Below are 24,318 nucleotides of genomic sequence, written 5' to 3' on the forward strand. Positions count from 1 at the left end.
CTCTGGCAAGAATACACACTCGGTATGCAACGGGACTGGCACAAAAATTAAGGTACGGGATGTGTTGCACGTCCTTCATAAATAACTTTATACTTGCTCATAGCTTTTAATTAACAATTATAGGGCAATAATAATACAGTACAGTACAGCTTAAAATGAACGTTTCTCAACGCGTGTTTGATTGATTGATGTACTTTATTTAGTAAGACATGAGAACAGTACATGGCAGTACATAACAGTACATGGAAGTACAAATTCGCAATACAAGGTCTACTAAACTGGATAGCTCAGTTAAGCACGTAGCTTGTTTAAGATGAGATCCCCATGCACACAAATCATGTTGACATATAAGAGACAGACAGATAAGATAAGTGTCTGAATCGTACGGCAGCTACTCCTCTAGTAGTTAACTTTCTAGTTTTTTTTTTTTTGCCATTGATTTAAATTAATAGTTTCTCTGGGGAGAGGGGACGAAAACGTCATTTTTGCGCGACAAAGCTATACATTCCCTACATTGTGACGCGGCGGCAGCCGAAGCATTATGTAAGGCTAGTAGAGTTTGTTAATGTATACAGGCAGGGCAATAACTAACATAGGCAGATAGATAAATACACTTAACTGTAGGGTGCATCTACAGTTTGACTTCTATCTATCTAGCTAACAAGCGGGGGGGCGGCGTTCTACGTTTGTTTTGCAAACTGTTAGCACTGTCAGCTAGCCACGTTAAGCTAAAGTAAACAGACGTTTGCATTGCACAGCTGACGTCAACTCTGCCAAACGCGACTCTTCCTTTTTAGTACTACTTCGTAACGTTATTTATTCATTTGTACCAAGGAGGAAGTGGCTGAATGACAGGTGTTTTGTGCTCAAGAGAAGAAGATCTGTTCCACCTTCAGAGCAGCTGACACAAGAGAAGAGAAGCAGCTCCATGACCGTGACTTGGGTGTGAAGAACAAGTGGGGACAGAATGTCTCTCTGGCTGATTTCCTTCCTTGCAGTTGTTCTGCTGGGAATAACGCTGATCTCTGTCCTTATTTTCAGGTAAGAATGCTATTCCATCTGAAATGGCTTACTGAAGTTCCTGTCCTGGCCAGATCACCTCGATCTGGTGTGAACTTTAAATTGCATGCATCATGTGACTTGTCAAATAATAACCAACCAAGCATCAATTGGTGCCAAGAAATGTGTTTTCAGGTTATAAACGGCACAGCTTGTGCAAGAGTTAACTTATGCCAACTAGAACTGGGTGTAGTGCAGAAACTTAAATGACACTATGGCCCTGTGGATGAAACCTAATAAGATAACCAAGCAAATGTCCATAGTTATGCTAGATTGAAAATGTGATGTAGGCTATCGGATAAAGCCAAGATTGCACATATTCATAATGAGAGGTAGCCTAGATGTTTCTTGTCCTAATGTTTGTTGTAATTGGATGGGTCACAGATACCAACAAGATATCAACACATCGTTCTTTTGTGTCTTACTTCTAGGTGGCTTGTGAGATTGTTCCAAAATGCACTAAATGCTGAGCTGAAGATCAAATCTGTAGGGCTGTTCTCGGTCCAGGGAATTAGTATCCAGTTTCATCCCCAGCATACTCTGGTAGGTCACACCTCAAGCTCCATTTACACCACTTGGATGTACTGAGCACTAACACAGCATTAAACATTACATTTTAATGTTTAATCTTAGACACTTGTTTTATAAAACAAGTAATTAGTGTGCTCATTGTCCCAATTTTGGCAAAAGGTTTAAAAGCATTTATTAAGATGGCTATTCCATGGTGAAATACAGTAGGTGTGCATGTAAAAACAGAACCCGAGTTACCACCCACATGTAGCGGCACAAACAGCCCTTTTCAGGGCGGAGCCCTCAGCACACAGTTTACCCTCGAGTACAAACACCTGGACTGGAAGCTAATGTACTCACAGATGATATATGACTACAAAATGGCTACACCAAATGTATAGATGAAAAAAGTAATAAGAGATTAACAAAGTAAATAAATAATAATGGAAAATAAGAATGCAATGAAAGCAACTATAACCATATGTACACCCGGGTGTGAAATAGATCCAATGAACGGTTCTCAAGATACTCTATGTGATGTACAAACAGACATACAAACAGAAAGATATTCTTGGAATTTATAGATGGATGTTCTAAAGGGGTAACTGTTTGCTGAGGGCTACGCCCATAAGAAGGCTGTTTGTGCCGCTACATGTGGGTTTTAAAATGGAATCTATTGTCTATACATAGTATTTTTGGGGAATTGCACTATGATACGTGTGGGTTTTTTAACCCAGTACTGTTAACATTCAAACATTAAACTTTTTGCCAAACTTACCACAGAGCACCTTCATCACAGGTATATGAACTCCTGAGCACTCAAGACCATTTCTGTTTTGCTCATGTTATGAACACTTGTACATCACTTGTCATTTGTCTTGATTTGTCACATTTCTGAAATCTGTACATAACTATTATATTACAGGAAATTGACAGAATATGGATTTCAAGTAAACTTTTAAACCAAGACTTGCCGTAAGTGCTCAGATTGTTACTCTTTTTTATGTTTGATGTTATTCAACTAACACAGATACATTCTTGTTACTACATTGCTTTAGGCGATGTGACTTCATTCAGTGATTTGTTTGTGTTCCAGGAGGTACCTGGCATTGTGTGTTGGTGAAACCAGAGTGAGGTTTGACTTGCAAGTGCCACTGAGACCTCTGGTAAAGAAGAGCCATGGGAGCAATTCAGGAAAAGTTCCAATCAACCCCAAAGCCCTACAATGTCTTTCACAGGTATGAAGACTAATACTAGTGTACTATTACTACTACTAGGGCTAATGGTTTTCAGTAAAATGATTTGCTGACTAAACATCTACTTCTGATCCTCTGTTCTCAGCTTCTGTCGTTCCTGTCATTCCACATTGACTCTATCAATGTGATGGTGCTGAACCTTGCCCTGTCAGAATCTCTGTGGCACATGACTATCACAGGAATTACCACATTACTTGACTACCAGAGTAACAGGTAACCAAGCACTGCACACCCCACTGCTTCACTATCTACTGCAGGTGCTCTGAGAATAATACAAGTTAATACAAATAATTTGGAAACGTTTTTCACAGGTTGGCATGGGATTTATCCGTTGGGCAGCTAAGCAGTAAAGTGCTTAAAAGCAATGGATTGGTGAGTGTCATAAGGCAGTGATTTTTTTTTAACATTGAGACAGAATTAAAAATGTCTTTAGGCGTGACAAAATGTGTTTGCCTGTCATTATATTCTGTGCAGGACATATGTCTTGCTGAAGTGTCCCTGAGCCTGCTGCTTTCTGGAGATGTGAGCCTGCCAGAACTGAAGCCAGGATGTCTGTCCCTGTGTGTGAGAACTCTTCTGGCAGAGTTGCATGAGGGCCTGTTCCTCAGTGAGCTTCTGTTACTGCCATCTCCCTCAAAGAGCACTCGAAATGCACGTGGTGAGTAAACAAGTGAGCCATTCTGAAATATCAGAATGTTTTTTGAAACCACTTTATGGTATGATTAATATGTCTTTTGTTAACATTGTTATTTAGTTTAAAATGTGATATTGTATTAGTATTTATACTTGCATGGATCTGAAAGAGGTACCCGTGTATAAGAGGGTCTGTGTCTGTCTGTCTCTCTGTGTCTCTGTCCGGAGCTAATCTCACGAACCGTCGGACCGATCAATGCCAAATTTCTTGTGACACACTGTCGTTAGGATGGTAACCGGAACCCTCGCCCCGATTCACGGTCGCCCCCCTTTTTTGAGCGGTACCCCCAAGACGTCAAACGTGGCCGAGGTTCTGGTGGTCAGAAATACATTGGGTACGACCGCTCCGAGGTTGCTGGATTTGACTGGGGCGAGTGGACTTTGGTGGCTAGACATACGTACGTGGGTCAGACCGTTCAGACCTCGCCGGATTTGACCCGGGGCAAGTGTGTTTTGGGTCGACCGTTGTATTCATTAAGATGCCATGACAGGAATTTGTGTTCATTTGATGTCATGCTTATAACAGCATGAACTGTGATTGGCCTACTTTTCAGGACAGGCCAAGATACTTACAGACAAACTATATACTAGCGAAGGCTTGGTCTTTGGCCACACCATAATAAAAAAAACAGCAAATGGAGTACTCAAGAAGGTACCGGATGAATAGTGACCCAGAAGGTGCTCCTCTGTGCAGAGTTGTTAATACCAAACCACAGGACAAACACTAAAGCAGCGCTTCTGGTAGAAACATCGAAGAAGCATTTATTGCTTTGAATAAAGAATAAATTAGAAAACATCTTTTGACCAACTCTAGCCTTTGTTAGGCACTGATAACAATTTTCTAACATTCATTTTTAGATGGTGAAAGCGTTGAGTTCATCCAAACTGAAGCAGTGGAACAGTGCCATCAGCTGATTCCCCAGAATGTCAATGTGGAATTTGAGAACACCAATATAACGTTATCCATGCACAGCCAAAAAAGGTTAGTCACCAATCTCATATACTGTATATTTAGCAGGTATGTATTTAGGGTTGCTGTTATTTAGCTATAATCTTAATAAGCATGATTTGGTGCCCATCAATGAAGACACCTGCCGTCAGACAGGTAAATTCTCCAAATTGGTGTTGGATCAAACCCTACCTGAACCTTCTGGTAGGATTCTCTATCAAATGTTTTTAATATTCGTTTTATATGTTTTCTCATTTACTGTCTTGTTTAATTGTTGACACCTTGTCATGACTGTTCCAACCGTGCAGACACTTGAACTGGACTCTGAAATCTCTGAAGTTGGCCTATGGACGTGAATGCGACCATCTTCCACTCAAGAGCTTCACTCCTGAGCTTAGCTTCCCTCAGAGTAGTCTGAAGCTCCTTTTAGAGGGTTAGTAGTGGACAGATTGATACCAGAATGTTTCAACAATGTGTGTGTTGGGGCGGGGGGGGGGGGGGGGGGTGGGGTGCCATGGATGACAAATTATATGATCATGTTCCTTCTTTTATTAACAGATGGACTTCTTCTCTCTCAAAGTAGACAAAGAATCCTTTGTCTGAACACACTCAGGACTGTCCTTCAGGTACGGTGAACAGATGGTACTTTATGTGTGTGGTTACTTTGCATTCCCAAAGTGCCTAAATTCTATGATTCCGTTGACAACTTTCAACTGTTATTTTTCTCCTTCTTGTGCCTCTAGGTAACATCATTAGGTATCTCAGGGTCAGTAACAGTCAACACGTGCATCATCCACTACCGTCACCAGGAGTTCTCCCATTGGTTGGACCTATTTCCATGGGAACAGCTCATTCACAGGAAAGCAGCGCACCGAAAAAGGTACGTCATGCTATGGAAAGTGAAACAAAGCATTGTACTGTTGCGGTTGCGTTGCGTAGTCCTTGCTGCTAACACTAGCTTCAGCATTGTGTGATAGAATATTAAGGTTATTTATAACTTGTGGCACAGTTTATTGACATATGTTATTTGATTTGTTGGAATGTTTTATTGAATGACTTTTAAGTTATATAATGAGTATTGTTGGCATTACTTATGTAGCATAGTGAAGGATGTGTATCAAGTGTGCGAAATTGATAACTGGGTCATATAACAGTTTAAAAAAAGGATCAGGAGTGCAGATGTGCTAATATCCCCTACTTTGTATTTAACCTCTTTAAATATTTTGTCCTCTTCATCCATATTTGTGTTTGTGCATCACCCTTCATGTGTTGTGTTTGTGCATACTGTTGTGTTACATAGTCCATTAGAATATTTGCACACCTTCCTGCCCCACAGGCGCTTCCCTCACCTGGATGCCCCTGTGATGATCAGCTCCTCTGTGTCCAACGTCAATGTTTCTGTTCAGCTGGGAGACACCCCGCCATTTGCCCTTGGCTTCATCTCAGCCAACGCAGGTACTCCCGTCAGCCTACTTAGCCAATCCTTGTACACGCAGAGAAACTCAAAATGAGAGTATTATTCTAGTTGAGCGTAAGAAAAGCCTATCGTAAGCACCTCAGCAGCTGATATGCCGCATTATCAAGGGCACATTGCTCTCGCATATTGCCATAGCTCACTGTTGGTATGGTTCTCTTTGTTGACTCCAGCCTTTACAAGCATACCAACCCCAGCTAGATTAGATACGTTATTTTCATAGGTGCAGATGAAAATGTTAATCATTACACTTAAGCTCATTTTATCCATTTTTGGCACTTTAATCAAACCACTGTACGGCAACAAATCTGAACAATATTTTCTGAAGTGATAGTTGTATGAATACTTTTTCTCCGTTCCAACAGAGCTACAGCATCTGCTTGATATTAAAATTGAGGAAGACCTGAAATCTCAGACTGTGCATCAACGCGCATCGCTGTCCTTGGACCACTTCTGGTGGAGGGTCGGCCAAGGGTCCCATATTCAACAGGCCCCTCACCCGCCTGGGAAACATGTGTGGGGAGAAGCACTTATCCTCGACTCCCTCAGTCTACAGGTACTGAGACAAAGTCGGCACAGTTTATTCTTGCCTGTGTAAAATTCATTACATACTTATATATGAGTTGTTTAATTTTCTATGCATAAATATTGGCAAGAATGCATGTGCACACATACACACATGCATGCATATACGCACTCTAATTGCTCTTGCGTATAAATTGTTTAAATGTATGCTGGTCATGTTTAACTTAACAGAATTGTCTAAAATATCAAATATTTTTCTACTTCCCAATTTTGGGTTGTGCATGAGGTTTACCTTTTCAATCCTACTGAAACTTTAAGATGAGGGTCGCATTTTATTATCCTGTTGATAACTGCATTCTGGGTCATTATCATCTGCAGGGGAGTTTCAACAAACCCCACATGGAGTCTAGCAGCCATGCTCCAAGTCTAAGTGTGGAGTCCAATCTGAAGGGATTCCAAGTGGAACTCTCAGAGACCTGCACCCTGTGCCTGTCTCGCCTGCTCTCCCTCTTCAAGCTGCCCAGTGACGATAGTCCAGAGCACTCCCATATAGTCTCTGTGTCTCCCGCTACTGACGAGACTGACCACAGCCTTTCCTCTGTCCACCCACACTTGCTCTTCCACCTGGAGTGTTGTCTGGATGATGTGAATGTGTTCACACTCTCTAATCTGGCAGGTAACTAAGCCCTGCTGTATATACATTGTTTCATGACCAATAGAGAAAATAGCTGATCTATTAGCTCACAGCTTGTAAGCTTTATGCTTTTGAACACTGGAGTAAATGTGGTTAATACATTGAATGATGAAAAGATGTGCTGTCTGGGATGTGTTCTCACATGGACATACTGTAAGTAGGGGTGTGCCGATATATCGTCCCGCGATATATCGCGATACGTTTTCGCGACGATATGTATCGTTTTGGAAAAACAAAAATCGTTTTTGAAAAAAAAAAAATGTTTTTTTTTTTTTTTTTACAATCATAATAATCAGGCATGCAAACGGCCCCGAAGTGAAAAGAGTGACAACATGTTTTTTTTTTCGGGTCAGGTGTCATACTATTTGGATTCAAAACGGCTATTGTAGCTGAAAAGCTACAAGTTTGCATGTCTGAATAATGCAAAAACAGAATTATTTGTTTGCATTTTCTTTTTTTCTCCTCCATATATTTTCATATTAAAAAAAGTGCGTATCGTATCGAAATCGTATCGAAGTTGTGAGCCAAATATCGTATCGTATCGTTTCGTGAAATTAGTGTATCGGCACACCCCTAACTGTAAGAATAAGCATGTTTGTTGTTCATGATATATATATTTCATATTAAGCTTTCAGGGACTAATGTATGCATTTCACAATATTCTCCATTATTTTTGTGCATGAAAGAGTAGTCTACACTACAGAATGTCGAGTATGTCTTCATCTATTAAAAGGGTGTAGTTCAAGAACCGAGTGACAATTACTTCAGATAACTGAAGGCAGACTTGAGTGTATGTATAACTGAAGACAGACTTGTGTGGATGTATATAACTGAAGGCAGACTTGAGTGGATGTACATATAGCCAGTCTTCAAAAACATGATGCATTACATTTTGTCAAGAGGGACCAAAACCTCAAACCTTCTGTCACCATTATTGACATTAACCTGCTCTCCTTAGGTGCTGTATCTTTGCGGGTGGACACGGTTCGGGTCCTGGGTACTGGGGAGAGCTCCAGCCTATCTCTACAGGGTGTTAGTTTATCTGTGCTGAAGACACTAACAGAAAATACGGAGCCTTGTTGTCCGGCCTCCCAAACCCTGATGCCTGTTGTCCAACTCACTGCCATAGCCTTCCATCATCACACCACCACCTGTACTTTGGAGGTACTGCATGTCCACTCTGATTGTCATGCTCTTCTTCATAGGCCCTTACTGATTTGACATGATGATGCAAATTATATATACACATTGTCTTGACTTCGAAGTATAGCGTGATATTTACAGACCAAAAGATGATCATTTGATATTGCTTGTTGCATTTTCTCTGAACACACTTAATTCCACAACGAAACAATGTACATACATGGTTTGTAATTATCTCTCTTTATCTGAATGAAATTTGTCTTCCCCATAAAAGGTGAAGCTGGAGAGGAAATTATTTTTGATAAATTGTCTGTCTTCATCCTATTGAAAGATGCATTTTCAATCTCAATGTTGAATTATTCATATGGTTCATTTAAAAATAGCTTGCATACTGTATTGCACACCCCTACAACATGTATCGCCCACCCCTACAACAAAGTGTTCATGTTTTTATCATGTCGCTTCTCATCCAGGTTCAATGTGAGGAGGGGCTCAGTGTGGAGTGGACACCCTCTGACCACATGTTCTTGTACCAGCACATGACTGAAGCACATGCTTGTGGGACTATGCTTTGTGCAGAAGAAGGGACGGACAATGCAGTCAAACTGGCAGGCAGTGAATCATCTCCAGGCCAGGGCAAGGAGCTGTGCGTGCGTGTCGATCTCGGTCGCACTCGCCTCAGGGCCCACGTGACTGAGCTGAACTACATCTGCCTGCACACACAAACCCTCTCCCTCACCGTGCACACCGGCTCCGTCCACGTGCGTTCTCCTCACCTGCACCTCAACTTTGATGGCAACGACATCTTCTCCTTCAAAGAACTCGACGTCCAGATGCACCAAGAACTGACAGAGATGCAGCTGCACAGAGACCCCTTCCCTTTCCTCACCACCCCGCAGAACCGTGTCTGGGTCCTGACCTGCCCGAGCCTGGCTGTTGAGTTCCCATACCAGTACAACTTCTCTGACACGTTCGACAAGGCTATCAGCGTGCAGAAGTGGCTGAAGACCCTGCACGGCTCAGCGAGCCCGTCCGCCATCGCCCAGTGCCTGCCGCCCGACCTCGTCTTCAAAATCAGCCAGTTCTCCTTCGTCTTCCTGGACGACACGTTCGAGATCAAGCTGCGCGACAACTACGAACTCATGAAGGACGAGAGCAAGGAGAGTGCCAAGCGGCTGCAGCTGCTTGACAAGAAGGTGGTTGAACTGCGCAAGCAGCACGGGGAGCTGCTACCAGCCAGGAAGATCGAAGAGTTGTACACGTCGCTGGAGAAGAAGCACATCGAGATTTACATTCAGCGCTCGCGCCGCCTGTACTCCAACACGCCCATGAGGAAGTCCCTCCTGACCTGGGTGGTATCAGACCTGGAGCTGGTAGTCCTGGCCGACCACTCGCTCCACGGGCCAGAGAAAGTGAGACAGCAGCTGAGGGACATCGATGGGATCAGCCCGTTCCCCAGGGATGGACTGCCTTTGGTGGTTCAGTGGTGTCGCGCTGTCAAGTTCAAACTCTCTGCCTATCTGGGTTAGTTAACACAAAATGGTGGTTTTACTGTTCATGTCGGTGATTATCCTGTACAGAGGGAATATAGTAGGTAAAACTTAATGGGGAAGGAAAATGTAATTACAGAGATCTCAGCATTACATTATGCCTTCGGCATGGTGGAGAGTATGTTTTTGTTTATGTTGAAAGGGTGTGCTTTGATTGGCTAGCGAGACGCATGACGAAATACATACCTATAAATAGGTGACTCACGAAGTGACATCAGTGCCATCAGCCAAGCTAACATTTAGTCAGGAGATATTAGCAGAAAAAGTTCCAATCTTGGAATAAATTCCTAGAGAATTAGAACATAAGAATTAGAACATTCCCAACATTCCCAACACAAGTCTGCTGGCGGAGACTTGTGCTCCGAGGAGCACATTTTCTAGTTTTATTTATGTATTTATTTTGCTATTTTTTAAATGGTAAAAAGGTTTACCGTTTCTCTTAACAGTGAGAATTCGGGACTACCCACGCTACCTGTTTGAGATCCGAGACTGGGAGCTGTCGGGGCGTCTAATTGGGACAGAGCAGGATGGACATCCACGGGCTCATCGCAAAGAGGTTTTGCCTCTTGGCTTACCGTGGGGAGATGTGACAGTCCACAGGAATATGCCGCCACTCAAGTTCTACTACGATTTCAAATGTGAGTCCGGGAAAAGCTTTTATAGCTTTGTGCTAAGGCCTCAGCACAATCCATCTAAAGGCATTTTACTTGTTGGGTCTTTCAAAGTCCTTGTAATGTACTTTCACTTACTTTTTTCTCTCCTCAGCCAACATATCACTGTACACTATTGTGTGGGGACCATGTTGGGACCCTGCCTGGACTTTGATTGGCCAGGTGGCTGACCTGCTAACCAAACCCACAGAGGACCCTTCACCTCCCCTCGCCTGGTGGGATAAAAGTCGTCTCCTGATGCACGGACGTTGGGTCATGGATATCGATCACGCCAACCTTCACCAGCTGGCTACAGAGGTAAAATAACAAGCATCCACTCATTACCCTGCTGTTTGTCTTCAGTGAAAATATGGAGGCAGGAGAATTACATATGTACAATACAAAATCTTTTATTTATCAACACTGAAGTATTCAATTAACTTAAAGTACCACTTCACCCATTTCATCAAGATCAATCTATCGTCATGTATAGTCCTCAATAAAGCTCAGACATAAGATGGAATCATTTCTGTACTCATTATTGTGTCACCTTATAATGAGGATCAGTGAGGACCAATTCTACGAAGATAAGGTTGAAAATGCGTGACATGCTCCTTTTAAACATCACAAATTAACGTAAAAGTTGCATAAACACATGTTGGGAGCATTTGGGTGGTTCCTGCCTCTTGCCATAGTTTGAATTATAGTATGCTATTTCCTGTGTTAACCAAACTGTTTTCATTACCAAAACAAAAAAGTATATTCTATTGAAGAGATGAACAGATATATTGAATCTTTACAGGACCCTTACAACACAACGGAAAACATGCACTGGGAATGGAATAACCTAAACTTTGCCTGGAACCCTGGGCAGTTTGTTTTCAAAGGGGACCTTGATGTTAATGTCAGGACGGCCTCAAAGTAAGATGAAATATTGGATGTTGCATTTCAATGATCAACTGCAAAGCCTCCTGTATTCCAAAAAATATGTTTTATACATCATACGTTTCTTTTTTTCTCCCATGTCAGGTATGATGATATCTGTTTCCTACACCTGCCCAACCTACACATGACCTTTGACTTGCAGTGGCTCTGCCATGGTAACCCCCATGACCATCATGCTGTAATGCTCTGCTGTGCGGAGAATGTTGCAGATGTCACCTCAGGAAACCCTCATGACTCCTACAGAGCCTTCCGCTCTGAGAACCTCAACCCTTCCATCACTATGGACCTTAACCCACATTCTGGTACAGGTGGTACAGGTGAGTGTATTATATTTATAGGGCATATTATTAATTGTCTTCTGAATGGATTTAGCAAATGGCACTTAAAGAGGCCCTTGTAGAGAAAATGCACACATAACTCAGTGATGTCAGATGCCTTACTTTTTATGGTGGGTGTAAAAAAACTTTAAATATTGTAGAAAAGTGTTGGGGCTTGCGCCGGTGCACCAAGAGCCACTACACTCAGACATGTCCAGGAAATAGGCTACAAGTGTCACATTCCTAGGGTCACAAAATGATATGCATTTGTTCGCGGACCTCCATCTCAAAATCTTTTGTTCCAGGGACCCCCAGAAGCAAAGATTGGAGTTGACAATGTTTGCTTTACAAGAATACATATATTCAAAGATTTGCCCGCTTTTTCACAATTTTTCGAAAATAGCAGATCTACAAGCTCGTAGCGCAGCACTCGGGTGTCGCGCTATGAGCTTATATATCTGCTATAATAGCCGAAGTGTAAAATAATGCTTTTTAGCTCAAATAAAAAAATTACACAGGTGCGTTCCCGGTCTTAATGGGTTAAATCCAGTGTGAAGTTTCCACAGTCTGCGATGATTTGGGGCACCATGTAATCAGCTGGTGTCCACTTCTTCCTTTTCGAGCTGGACTTGGCACCTGCCCATTGTGCAAAAACGACTAAATAATTGGTTTGCTGACCATGGTATTACTGTGCTTGATTGAGAGACACTAGAACCAACATTACAGACAAGCTGAAGGCCACTATCAAAGCAATCTGGGCTTCTGTAACACCTCAGCAGTGTGAAATTCCTTTCATGTGCGAGCATAATCACCAGATCTATTTTTAATCCAGTCAGACCCAGTGCTTTAATTCCATCACAGTCTTTTGCTCGTAATAAGGAAAAGAGATGGCCGTGCTGAATAAGATTTACATTCCTTATTTTCAGAGCCTTGCCAGCCCAGACTCCTCCTGTACAGCAGCACACTGCGCTGGATGCAGAACTTCTGGGCCACCTGGACCAGTGTGTCTCGGCCAATCTGCAGAGGCAAGCTCTTCCATAGCCTCAGGCCTATACGCAAGAAGTTGGGTCAACACTACAAGCAGTTGTCCTACACTGCTTCCTTCCCCGAACTACAAGTACGTATTTTCTTCTGTTGTTTATTGAAAGTCAGTCCTGCTTTATTCGTACAGAGGAGAGGACATTGGACAAGAGTACTAACTGGTTGAGCCACCAGAACACGGCTAATGTTTTATCAAAGCTGCCTTATTACACCCTGAGCTGATCTATTTACCTTGAAATCAGCACTTTTAGACATATTTATCGTCTTAGTAATATCTGCACGTTTTTGTCCTGTTTTACTAAACATACTGCACCTTTTTACTCAAGTTATTCACCATTTTCTCTTTTTTGTTCTTCATTTGCATATTTTCTCAGGCCACTGCTAATGTAGCAATGTTGTTTTCTTTTTTTTTTTTTACCTTGCAGGTACATTACTGGGCCTCCTTTGCCCAGCAGAGAGGTATCCAGGTGGAATGCAACAAAGGACATGTCTTCACCAGAGGAGCACAGAGACTTATCCCACAGGGTAAGAGTTTCCACATGGCACCCTTTCAGAGAAATGGACTGGATTAGTCCCCCAATATATGAGATTTTGTAGCATGTTCGTCTGATTGTGTGTGTGTGTGTGTGTGTGTGTGTGTGTGTGTGTGTGTGTGTGTGTGTGTGTGTGTGTGTGTGTGTGTGTGTGTGTGTGTGTGTGTGTGTGTGTGTGTGTGTGTGTGTGTGTGTGTGTGTGTGTGTGTGCGTGCGTGCGTGCGTGTTTTCATGTGGCCCCTCAGCTGGAACTGTGATGAGAAGACTGATCTCTGAGTGGAATGTGACCCAGATGGTTAGCGATCTATCAGAAGTAACTGTCCACCTGATGGCCTCCACCTGGGATGACACAGCTGACCATCAGATGACCGCCCAGCTAACGGTGAACAAGACCCACCTGCTCAGCCTGTCCTCGCTCAGCTACCAGCGACAGAGCAACCGCATGGAGGAGGTAGGAGGGAACCGGTGGTTCTTTTGGTCGGTAGAAAAGTGTTTAGCCTATGTTTCTGTACACGTCACCGTCACTCATGTTATTGTTATTAATTGAGACTTTTTGATTACTTCTGTGAGGAGGTGAACCTCACGGATGAGAGCAATGCCCCCTACACACACAAGCTGCGCTTGGTGGACCTGCGTGCCTCCTGGACCACCGCCAACAGGAACATAGCCTTTGGGCTGTATGACGGTTATAAAAAGGCATCCGTGTTGAAGCGGAACCTCTCCACCGAAGCGCTGAAAGGTCTGAGGATCGACAGTGAGCTGCAGGCCAAGAAGCTCAAACGTTCCCCCTCCAACTACTCTCCTACCACAGCCCCCACTACCCCCACCATGCCTTCTGTCAGCCGGCCAGAGAAAAGTCAGAATGAAGGTGAGGAGTTTTATTGATTGATTGAATACTTCATTAGACAAACAGCACGAGGTACAGTCAGACATTTGGGCTAAAAGGATAACACAAAAAAAGTCCTGGGGACTTTCCATTCTAAGCACCTTAACGTCCATAAGCATATCATGCACAGTATACATACATTGCTGCTATGCTCAGGCACCTTAGTTTGTTTCTTATCTCAGGTACTTTTGTAAATATGTAGATAACTTCTTTGGCCTTTCTGCTGTTCTCTTGTTTGATCTCCTTCCCACTTACCCCCCACCCCTCTTCTTCTTCTCCCTCCCCCCCTCTTCTTTCTATGGAAACTAACGTTGCGATGGGAATGATGTAAAAAAACGAATTTCACCCACTTTTTTACCTTGTAACCCTGTGATGTGACAATAAACCTGATTCTGATTCTGATTGTGGTCCTATGAGTTTGCTTACATAGTAATGACACTCTGAAGAATAAGGATAACTTGGATTCTCTCTCTCTCTCTCTCTCTCACTTCCATTATCTGCTACTGTTCATTCACCCCCCTCCCCTCTGTCTATAGGAACATCCATGCTCCAGAAATTGATCGAGGAGACTGATAAATTTGTGGTGTTCTCAGAAGAGGACTCGGGTGTGAGCGACCAGCTGTGTGGCATCGCAGCCTCTCAGACTGACGATGTTTACAACCGCAACTGGCTCATCGAGTTGGTCAACTGTCAGGTAACTGCTAATTTACCTTCTAGCCAATTGAATTGTTTTATGCTAGCTAGTCAGGGGAGGTTTATTGTTGTAATCCTCCTCTGCTCTCCTTTGCCTAGATGATGTTACGAGGCACAGAGACGGCAGGCTGCGTACTGGTGTCTGCAGCCAAGGCTCAGCTGTTTCAGTGTGAGCATCACCCAGCCTGGTACAATGACTCTCTCAAGCAGAAGACCACCTGGACCTGCATGCTGGATGGCATGCAGTACTTTGCCACCATGGAGCCCAACCCCTCTGAACATGATGAGCGGCAGCTGTGGTTAGAGGTGTGTATTACAATCAATGGACTGTGGTTGGAGGTGTGTATTATGATCGATGGATAGGTGATATAGCACAGTGGCAAGCTATAAATGGCTAGCGGGTATTTGGAGCAACACTGACTCGGGGAGCTATAGCGGTTGCCTGTGCATGTGGAAAGTTTGATCCTGGATCCCAGCTCCTCCCCGCTCCCCAGGCACTGTTCATTGGCTGCCACTCCAGCTAATAGTTAGGATGGTTTGAATCCTCTGTACTAACCTTTATCACTTACAATTCCTCATGTTTTAATGGTTTCAGAGCATACAGTATACATGCCATGCCTCACATATATAGCTCATATGATTTACTTCACAGCCAGGCATTCTTCTGTAGCATGCACTAAGCCTGCGTTGCTAGTAAATCTTCAGTAGTCTGTTTCCTACTTTATTAGCTACCACGTCATGTATAATGGTTTTGGATTTTTTTATTCAGGTGAAAAACATTGAGGAGCACAGGGAGCGCAACCTGGACTCAGTGCAGGAGTTGATGGAGAGTGGCCAGGCTGTTGGAGGAATGGTCAGCACCACCACAGGTAGATACATACGTACACGCACTCACCCCTTTTAATAATAATGATGATAATAATACATTTTATGTATAATATCAGCAGTAGCCTCTTTAACTTTATATGGCTGTGAAAGGTCATTCATAGCTGGACACAGTAATTGCATTTAACCCTGCATTTAATGGATTCATCTTACTTATGTTGCAGACTGGAACCAGCCAGCCCAGGTCAATGAGAGCCAGCAGGTGCAGCGTATAATCTCCCGCTGTAGCTGCCGCATGTTCTACATCGGCTACAGCCATGACATCGATCCAGAGCTGGCCACACAGATTAAGCCACCAGAGCTGCGGAACAACCATGAGAAGGAGGACTTGCTTAAAAAGCAGGCCGGTATGTTTTTGGTCTCCCATATCTTACAATAAATGCAAGGTATCTCTGTACATAGGTATGTACATCTGTAATCCACGTATCTCGAGAACCGCTCCACCGACCAACTTCAAATTTGCCGCGCACGTTGCAGCTGACCGGAAAGAGTGCCGTGCCCGGTGTCGGTTGTCCAGAACCGCCAGAAAAGGCCCTAGCCCCCTTTTTTGTAGAATGTTGTGAATTCATATTCTCAGTTCCGCCTTAACAACATCCCTCCGTATTTGGACAAGACTTTACGTCCTAAGTATGCATCAGAGATTCACACGGAAACCACAAAGTTATTAGACCCTGTCCTGTTTAAATAACTATATTACAACATTGACAGATTATGGCTTGACACTCAACTCAACATGTAGAACTGAACTTTATGACAAGGAAACCTACCATTTTGTTCAGGCAAATAAATAAATAAAAAAGAAATATGACCTAATATTTTTCTCCCCTTCTCCAGGGGCTGTGGACACCTTTACCCTCATCCACCATGACCTAGAGATCTCCTCTAACCCTGTCCAGTATGCTATGATTCTGGACATAGTGAACAACTTGCTGTTGCACGTCGAACCCAAGCGCAAGGTAGGAGAGGGAGTCAACTTTGTAATAGCCGTTTGTCTTAGAGGTCCTGTAGACCGCTATCAATGCTTTCTGTACCACCCATAACTGGACGTTCTTCTTAACACATTGGGTGCCAAAACCGTATATATACGGTTTTGGAAATACAACCATGGAGTGCCAAAACCGTATATATATGTTTTTTGAAGAAAAAAAATGTTTGTTTTTTTCCCTTCACAGCACCAGGAGATATCATTTTTCGAAGATTTAGACTTGAATCCACTTCCTGGTTAACTTATGACTTCAAAAGCCTGTATCTCTGCTCCTGTGTACTTTTTGTTTTTACAATGTATTTTTGACTATTTTCAACTGGCTGCAACTATGGAACGGATTACCGAATGTTTTTAATTTTTTCCCCCCGATTGTACGAGACCTCTATGTGTGTAATGAGGGGATCACCGTGAGGACGGTGATCACTGAAAATATTTTGTGACTACTTGAAAAAGGTTCAAAAATTGTTAAAAATCCAGGCACTCAACGTACATTTTTTTAATAAACCTCTGGCACCCCAAGTGTTAAGAAGGTTAATTCCAATCTTTTGAACATCCAGTTTAAAACTGTTTGACCTAGAACAGCTATTGGCCTACAAAAAAAGGTCCATAATAGTTTTCCCGCGTAAGTTCTCCGCTTAAATCGCATTTTGTCCATGTGGTGTGTCCAGGAGCACAGTGAGAAGAAGCAGCGTGTGCGTTTCCAGTTGGAGATCTCCAGTAACCCTGAAGAGCAGCGCAGCAGCATCTTGCATCTTCAGGAGGCAGTCAGGCAGCACGTTGCCCAGATCAGACGCCTGGAGAAACAGATTTACTCCAACATCAGAGTGAGTCACAACACAGAGCCACACCAGCCAATGTAGTAGTCTTTTACATAATCCTAATACCCATTGAGACCTGAAGCCGATTCTACATGTCTCCTAAATCTCAACAGTTTTCTGAAAAACCTATGTTTCTATATCAGTGGTGCTCAATCTTTTTCATGTCAAGGACCCCCAAAATTATATGTATTTGGCCACGGACCCCCATCAAAATATGTTGTTCCAGGGACCCCCAGAAGCAAAGATTTGAGTTAAAAATGTTCGCTTTAAAACATATATATTCAAAGATTTGCACACGTTTTCACGATTTTTCAAAAATAGCAGATCTACAAGCTCGTAGCACGGCACTCGGTGCCGCGCTATGAGCTTGTATATCTGCTATTTTTGAATAGCCCAACGTGTAAAATAATGCTTTTTAGCCATCAAATCTAAAAATGACACAGTTCCAGGTCTTAATGGGTTAATACATGCAGGGGTGTGTTTAGTCTGGAGGCAGTGACTTTCAATCTCTGGGGGGGGGTTGTTTTCTTTTTGTTTACTAAATCACATCCTGAATATACAGGAAGGTGGCTGGCTATACATACAGACAGCCCATCTCACTGTATTTCAGTCCATTTGAATTATGTTGGAGGTTTTCATTTCCTTCAGTCAGACCATTCAATTGCAAAGTGTGGAATTAGATTCCATATGTGTTGAATGTGCATTACCTACTTTGCAGGCCCAGCCTGAGGAGCTGAGTGGGGGTGAACTGTCTGCAATCAACCAGAGGCTGCAGGACCAGCTCCACCAGGAGAAAACGGACATGCAGATGAAGAGTGAAGAGCTTAACATCCTAATCAGGTCTCCCTTCATCACTCATACAGCCAACACTGCATGCTGGAAGGACCACATTTTGCCTGATTCATACTTCTTGTCGAAAGTAGCTGACCTAGACTTGTAGGTTGGCTATCTTCGGCCATAGAGCATGAATTAGGCTTTTGACTTTTATGTTGACATTCTTTACAATCATTGTTATTGATTTTGTTTCTTGTTTTCTGTCTCTGCGTTGTGTAGCTGTCCTAGTACTGCCTGGAAAGTACTTTGAGCTGCAATACTATGTATGAAATCTGCTTCACAAATAAGTTATTATATATTTTTTCTAAACCATATTTTTCCCATTGACATAATATGTATTATACTAGATTGGTCATAAGCACACAACTTACCGATGACGCATATTGCTGTGAATACCATTCATCACTGAACATATCATGGATTTATGAATCCTTCCTCTGTCATGTTTAACATGGAAGCACAGCGTTACTATGAAATGTTCCATCTACAGTATACTTACAAATATTTCTATGCCTTCGTTTTCTCCTCTTCCTTCCTCTCGCACAGGTGTTTTAAGGACTTCCAGCTGCAGCGGGCAAACAAACTGGAGCTGCGTAAACCCCCGGAGGATGTGAGTGTGGTGAGGAGAACGGAGATATACTTTGCCCAGGCTCGTTGGTGTTTAACCGAGGAGGACGGCCAGCTCGGCATCGCAGAGCTGGAGCTGAAGAGATTTATGTACAGCAAGGTGGGCACGGGGAGGAGCCTCCACTACTGACTAGAGTTCATTATTAAGGAATTGTGATATTGTAAGGGCATGGGTGGAGCTTAGAGCTGTTAATGTTATCAAGTTGCAAAAAGATATATATGTATTAAAGCTTTTCACCGATGTACAGTTTTTGAGCTTACAAATTGTTTCTCTACAGCTGAACAAGTCTGATGACACAGCAGAGCATCTCCTGGAACTGGGCTGGTTCACAATGAACAACCTGTTGCCCAATGCCTCATATAAGGTAAATCAGCCACTCGTGTTTGGTTAAAAATACAGGGTATAATGCAGTGTATGTATGTATTAGGGGTGTAATGGTCCCATCTTATGGGGTGTCTTCTTAGCAGCATACAGTATAAAACATAACGGTTGGATGCAACTGACAAACCTGTTCAAAGTCATCCATAACAATGATTCATTTTTAGAAGTTTGTTCAGTGCTGAAGATTGTTGTCAAGGTGTATCCACACAACCTCCCGGGCTTTATTTAATAACATTCTACTTGGTTTCCTCTGTGCAGCGTGTGAGGGTATGTACAGTAACAGACCTTTTTACGTCTGTGTTGACTCCAACTTGTTTGTCCAGATGGGATCAATGTCACGGGCTCCCAGCCCAGATAGTGTGATATTCACCATTGCATGTGCACCCAAGAACTTATTGTTGTAACCGTGCCCAAGGACTCATCATAAATGCATCTCCAGCCTTCATGGTGTATATCATATTCTGTTTGTATCATCATTTGAGCATTGTCTTCTGTTTAACATCAATGTGTGTCGTGGACATTCTTTAGCAGGATCACATCTGTGTTCATGGAATGTTTCATAAAGAGTGACTGCAGAGCATTAATGTGTTGCTACAGGCTGAAAAGAACATTCCATTTCTCTCACAGGTGGTACTCCGACCTCAGAGTCCCTGTCTTTCAGGCCGGCAGTTTGGTTTGCGAATCTTCAGCAAAGTGCGCCCTCCAGTGGGAGGGATCTCTGTCAAGGAACATTTCGAGGTGAGGGAAATTCAATTTGTGGCCATTGTCATTGGAATTTGAACATGGTGCTCAATGCCAAATGTTTCCATTGTTAGGTGAACGTGGTGCCTCTCACCATACAACTTATGTACCAGTTCTTCAAAAGGATGATGGGATTTTTCTTCCCGGGAAGAAATGTTGAGGAAGAGGACGTTACTGATGAAGAGGACAAGTCCCGATTGGTTACTACTGGTACGTACAGGCCAAGTGTTGCAGGCAGCTGTATCTTGAGAACTAGCTCCCCCACACCCTCTCCATCCTCTATAAATGTGGCCACCTGCCTGAAATGCATGGTGCCCCAAATGAACAAACTGTGGTAGTTTACCTTCTCTATGCCCGTCCTTTGTGTGGTATTAGATACCCATGTTGCTATTATTATGTCATCCTTCCAAGCTATTAAAAGCCTCTCTCAACTCATGTGACCTTGCCTCTCATGCATATGACTGTGACTGTGCATGTGCGTGCATGCTCTTCAGAGACTCTCTTCAGAGACTCTCAGTGGGAGTATAGAGTGTAGGGCAGAGTGTCAGCCAGAGGCCACCGTGTTCATGCTGCTTTTCTGTGTGTCCCAGGTATCCCTGTCAAGCCCAGGCAGCTATCAGAAGACACCATGGGGGCTATGGGCCCTAGCAAAGGTGTCACACAGGGACTGAACCGTACTTCAGGGGTCAGGAGGTCATTCAGAAAACCCCCTGAGGTACTACTATGCTTCTTTTTCCTGTTCTGTTTTTTTTCTCCAATAAATGAACATTTGGAAAAACGAAATGTATTAACATGGCCGGCTGTGATCTCCTCTCCTCATACAGCATCCTGTTGATGACATTGATAAGATGAAGGAACGGGCTGCCATGAACAACTCGTTCATCTACATTAAGATCCCCCAAGTGCCCCTCTGTGTCAGTTACAAGGTGGGTTCCTATATTGTACATCCTACCACCGCTGCTCAGCTTATTATCCATCAGTATTTTGTTTTTGAAAACCAGCACCTATTTAAAGGCTGCTGCCTTTTGGTCATTTCTCATAGATTTTAATGTAGAAAGGTTGTTGCTATGTCATTTCTGTATTTTCTAAATCCGGAGAGTGTGAACATAAACTTATGTAGCAATGCACAACAATGTATTCTGTAGTTAGTCTGATATTTATAAAATCTTAAACTGATATTTTACAAATGTTCTATCCCCAGGGAGAGAAGAGCAGTGTGGACTGGAAGGACCTAAACCTGGTTCTGCCTTGTCTGGAGTACCACAACAATACCTGGACCTGGCTAGACTTTGCAATGGCTGTGAAGAGGGACAGTCGTAAAGCACTGGTTGCACAGGTAGAGAGGCTGTTCCCTGAAATCAGCTGGTCACTGGGATTTCATAAAAAAGGAATAGAGCCTGCAAAATGCTGAAAAAGCTCCGCTTTGTATTTATTGCGTTTGTCAACGTTTCGGCCTGTCCTTCATCAGGACATATACAATATGTCAGGTCAACGTTTCGGGCCTGTTCAGACCTTCATCAGGACATATTGTACATGTCCTGATGAAGGTCTGAACAGGCCGAAACGTTGACAAACGCAATAAATACACAATTGCAGCATTACCAGTGTGCACTACCTTTTTCACTGGGATTTCATGCCATCTGAGGCCAGCGTCCATAAATGCAGTTTATAGTGTATGTGGCTCAGGAGGTAAAGCGTCCGCTTGGGAACCGGAAGGTTCCCAGTTCGATTCCCAGGCTCCCCCAGAGTAGTGTCAAAGTGTCCTGGAGCAACACACTGTACCCCTAATTGCTCCCAATGAGCAGGTATGGTGCCTTGCATGGTTTCCTACGCCGTCGATGTACGAATGTGTGCGTTATAAAGCACCTTGGATAAAGGTGCTCTATAAATGCACCATTTACCATTTATTTTCCATTATCTAGCCAATTAGTTTGTAGTAGTAGTAGTAGTAGTAAGGAGAATTGGATGGATAGACTTGCATTGATCCTGAGAAAAATAGCAGCACCACTGTAAGATTGAAACAAAGACACAGACATGGGTAGAGAACAACAAGGTATTGGGGTAACACTAGTTGAAATAAAATAATTAAAGTACCGTAGAATATAACTCCTGGGCTGGTCAGGTGTGCATAATGTCTAACCCATCAAAAGGTAGAAAAAGAGTGCATTCTGTCACCAATAAAAACTGAATATAGATAGACTAAAGGTCTTAAAGACTGACCTGGCACATTAAAGTCAATGTGAGCTAATTACATTCCTTGATTTCCTTTGAAATTGTACTTTTTCTTTTGTTTTTGTCTCATTGTGCAGATGATAAAGGAGAAACTGCGGCTTAAGCCTGCTTCTGGTTCAGATCCACGGGGAAAGTCCTCTGAAGGGAAGTCAGACAACGGCATGCAGCAGCAGCAAGAGGAAGACGAGAAAGCCAGGCTCCTCATCGGGCTCAGCACCACCGACAAAAGTTCAAGCAAAAAGAGCATCTTCAGCCGACGCAAGTGACACACATAGTCACACACACACACACACACACACACACACACACACACACACACACACACACACACACACACACACACACACACACACACACACACACATTCTAAAGGCCAATTTATACTTTGTCGTACGACCCTTTTGCTAAAATAAAGAGAAGACATATTTTCAGCTGACAAAGGGAAGTCTCATCTAGACTTTTTAAACGATTATTTTAGCTTATTACCACTTCATTTAGATAGGAGCAGAGAGAGAGGAAGCTGAGAGCAGAGAGGTGGAAAGACTTGTAACACATGGCTCCGGAATATAGGAGATGATGCAACAACATGTTCAGAGCACTATCCTTTCACTGAGCTGTGCACCCTGTCTCTACACTTTTTTTCTGTCATTTTAGTCACTTGTGTAAAGGTTGTGCGATGGAGGATAAATAAAGCCGTAGCAATGACTGGGCAGGCCACTATGGCAGCTACCACACTCCCTCATTTAAGGAATCGAGGACGGGGCAGGCCGTTAGTGCGTCAGAATATCAGTGGCCATGCTCTGATGTGGTGAAGCATAATTGAAAAGGGGGACCAGGAACAACAAGTCTAGACATTGCCCAGTGTTGTGTGTTTCCCTTATCCACTATTAAACCTGTCTGGTCTACTTGTTGTCAAGGAGAAGGTGCTCCATTTCTCTGAACTGATATCAGGCCTAAATAACATTTCAAAATCCCTGAGAGGAACTTAAAACAACTCCAGGATCACCAAGGGGACAATTTGACCAATCATATACTGTACATTGGAGCTGTTTGTGCCATTACATTTTCACGCTGCATTTCTTAACATCTACAGGTTTTTAAAAAATGACCAATTACATTTCTTTGAGTATAACCGGGATGATTTACATAGATCGCACTTCAATGTATGACTGGTTTTGCTGTATCTGTACACACATGCAAGGTTTAGATCACCTTTTCCTGCTGGTCCAGGAATACTGGTCAAGGTCAAACTTGCTGCACCTTGAAAACCACTTCAGTTAAGAGATGAATAGATTTAGAATCTTGCTAAACAATAGACAGCACTGTATTTTGTCATGAATTGAGTATTGTGTAATCTATATGATCGTCACATCGACAGGAGAGCCCATTACTGTTAATGAATTTTATTTTTTACTTATATTGCCTGCATCTTTCAGCTGGCTGACAGGTTACTGTACCTCACACCAGTGCAATATACCAAGAACAGAGCAGCAAAAATATATTAGCCAAAATAGATTACTGCACTTGCTCTGTTGGCATTCATGGTTGTGGCAAAAAAAAATATTATGTTTGTAGCTAATAGCTGATTGATATTTTGTAATTTTAACACTGAAGCACTTTTTATGCAAAATATTTTCCAATATTTTTGTAACCATTTTTGTTTCTGTTAAGTTACTATGCTGCTAAGCCTGTTATTTCAGTCCCACTTCTATCAAAGCATACTGTATTTTTGTCCAACTATTTCAATTAAATTGATTATAAATCACTTATCTTACTGTTTTATCAGAACAGATTATCTTTTGTATCAGTTCTGTGCTACATCAGGACTGTCGCTTTGCTTGTAATTGTTTAATGTTTACCAATCAATAAAAAGGGTAATTGTCTCTGTTCAATTAA

At 42.7% G+C, this 24,318-nt stretch overlaps 1 protein-coding gene across 5 annotated transcripts; it reads left to right on the forward strand.

The window, feature by feature from the left end:
* LOC311049887 (bridge-like lipid transfer protein family member 2) lies at positions 1-24,318 on the forward strand. 5 transcript variants are annotated; one of them, XM_084063796.1, is made up of 40 exons: positions 1-52; positions 835-1,041; positions 1,491-1,602; positions 2,495-2,544; positions 2,666-2,807; positions 2,911-3,038; positions 3,137-3,197; positions 3,300-3,483; positions 4,377-4,500; positions 4,776-4,900; positions 5,026-5,093; positions 5,211-5,347; positions 5,768-5,922; positions 6,307-6,497; positions 6,845-7,142; positions 8,119-8,324; positions 8,777-9,827; positions 10,300-10,491; positions 10,619-10,821; positions 11,306-11,424; positions 11,533-11,765; positions 12,692-12,882; positions 13,232-13,331; positions 13,585-13,790; positions 13,910-14,207; positions 14,762-14,919; positions 15,018-15,224; positions 15,688-15,787; positions 15,968-16,150; positions 16,638-16,759; positions 17,457-17,612; positions 18,325-18,446; positions 18,987-19,167; positions 19,346-19,432; positions 20,077-20,187; positions 20,265-20,400; positions 20,781-20,905; positions 21,015-21,116; positions 21,392-21,526; positions 22,500-24,318. In XM_084063796.1, exons 2-40 carry the CDS (start codon positions 968-970, stop codon positions 22,686-22,688), a joined length of 6,762 nt encoding a protein of 2,253 aa, XP_083919922.1. In that variant the 5' UTR covers positions 1-52; positions 835-967; the 3' UTR covers positions 22,689-24,318. The 5 variants fall into 5 exon arrangements, with proteins under 5 accessions (XP_083919922.1, XP_083919923.1, XP_083919921.1 ...); XM_084063797.1 differs by lacking the exon at positions 1-52 and adding an exon at positions 490-543; XM_084063795.1 differs by lacking the exon at positions 1-52 and having other exon boundaries at positions 508-1,041; positions 22,500-22,698; positions 22,773-24,318.

Source organism: Gymnoscopelus microlampas, assembly GCF_963454915.1.
Source record: "Gymnoscopelus microlampas genome assembly, chromosome: 8".
NCBI lineage: Eukaryota > Metazoa > Chordata > Actinopteri > Myctophiformes > Myctophidae > Gymnoscopelus > Gymnoscopelus microlampas.

Coding starts and splice junctions, on each gene's coding strand:
- LOC311049887 (XM_084063796.1), top strand. CDS start 968: ATGTCTCTCTGGCTGATTTCCTTCCTTGCAGTTGTTCTGCTGGGAATA. Junction 6,498..6,844: donor TCGACTCCCTCAGTCTACAG/GTACTGAGACAA, acceptor TATCATCTGCAG/GGGAGTTTCAACAAACCCCA. Junction 20,906..21,014: donor CATTCAGAAAACCCCCTGAG/GTACTACTATGC, acceptor CTCCTCATACAG/CATCCTGTTGATGACATTGA.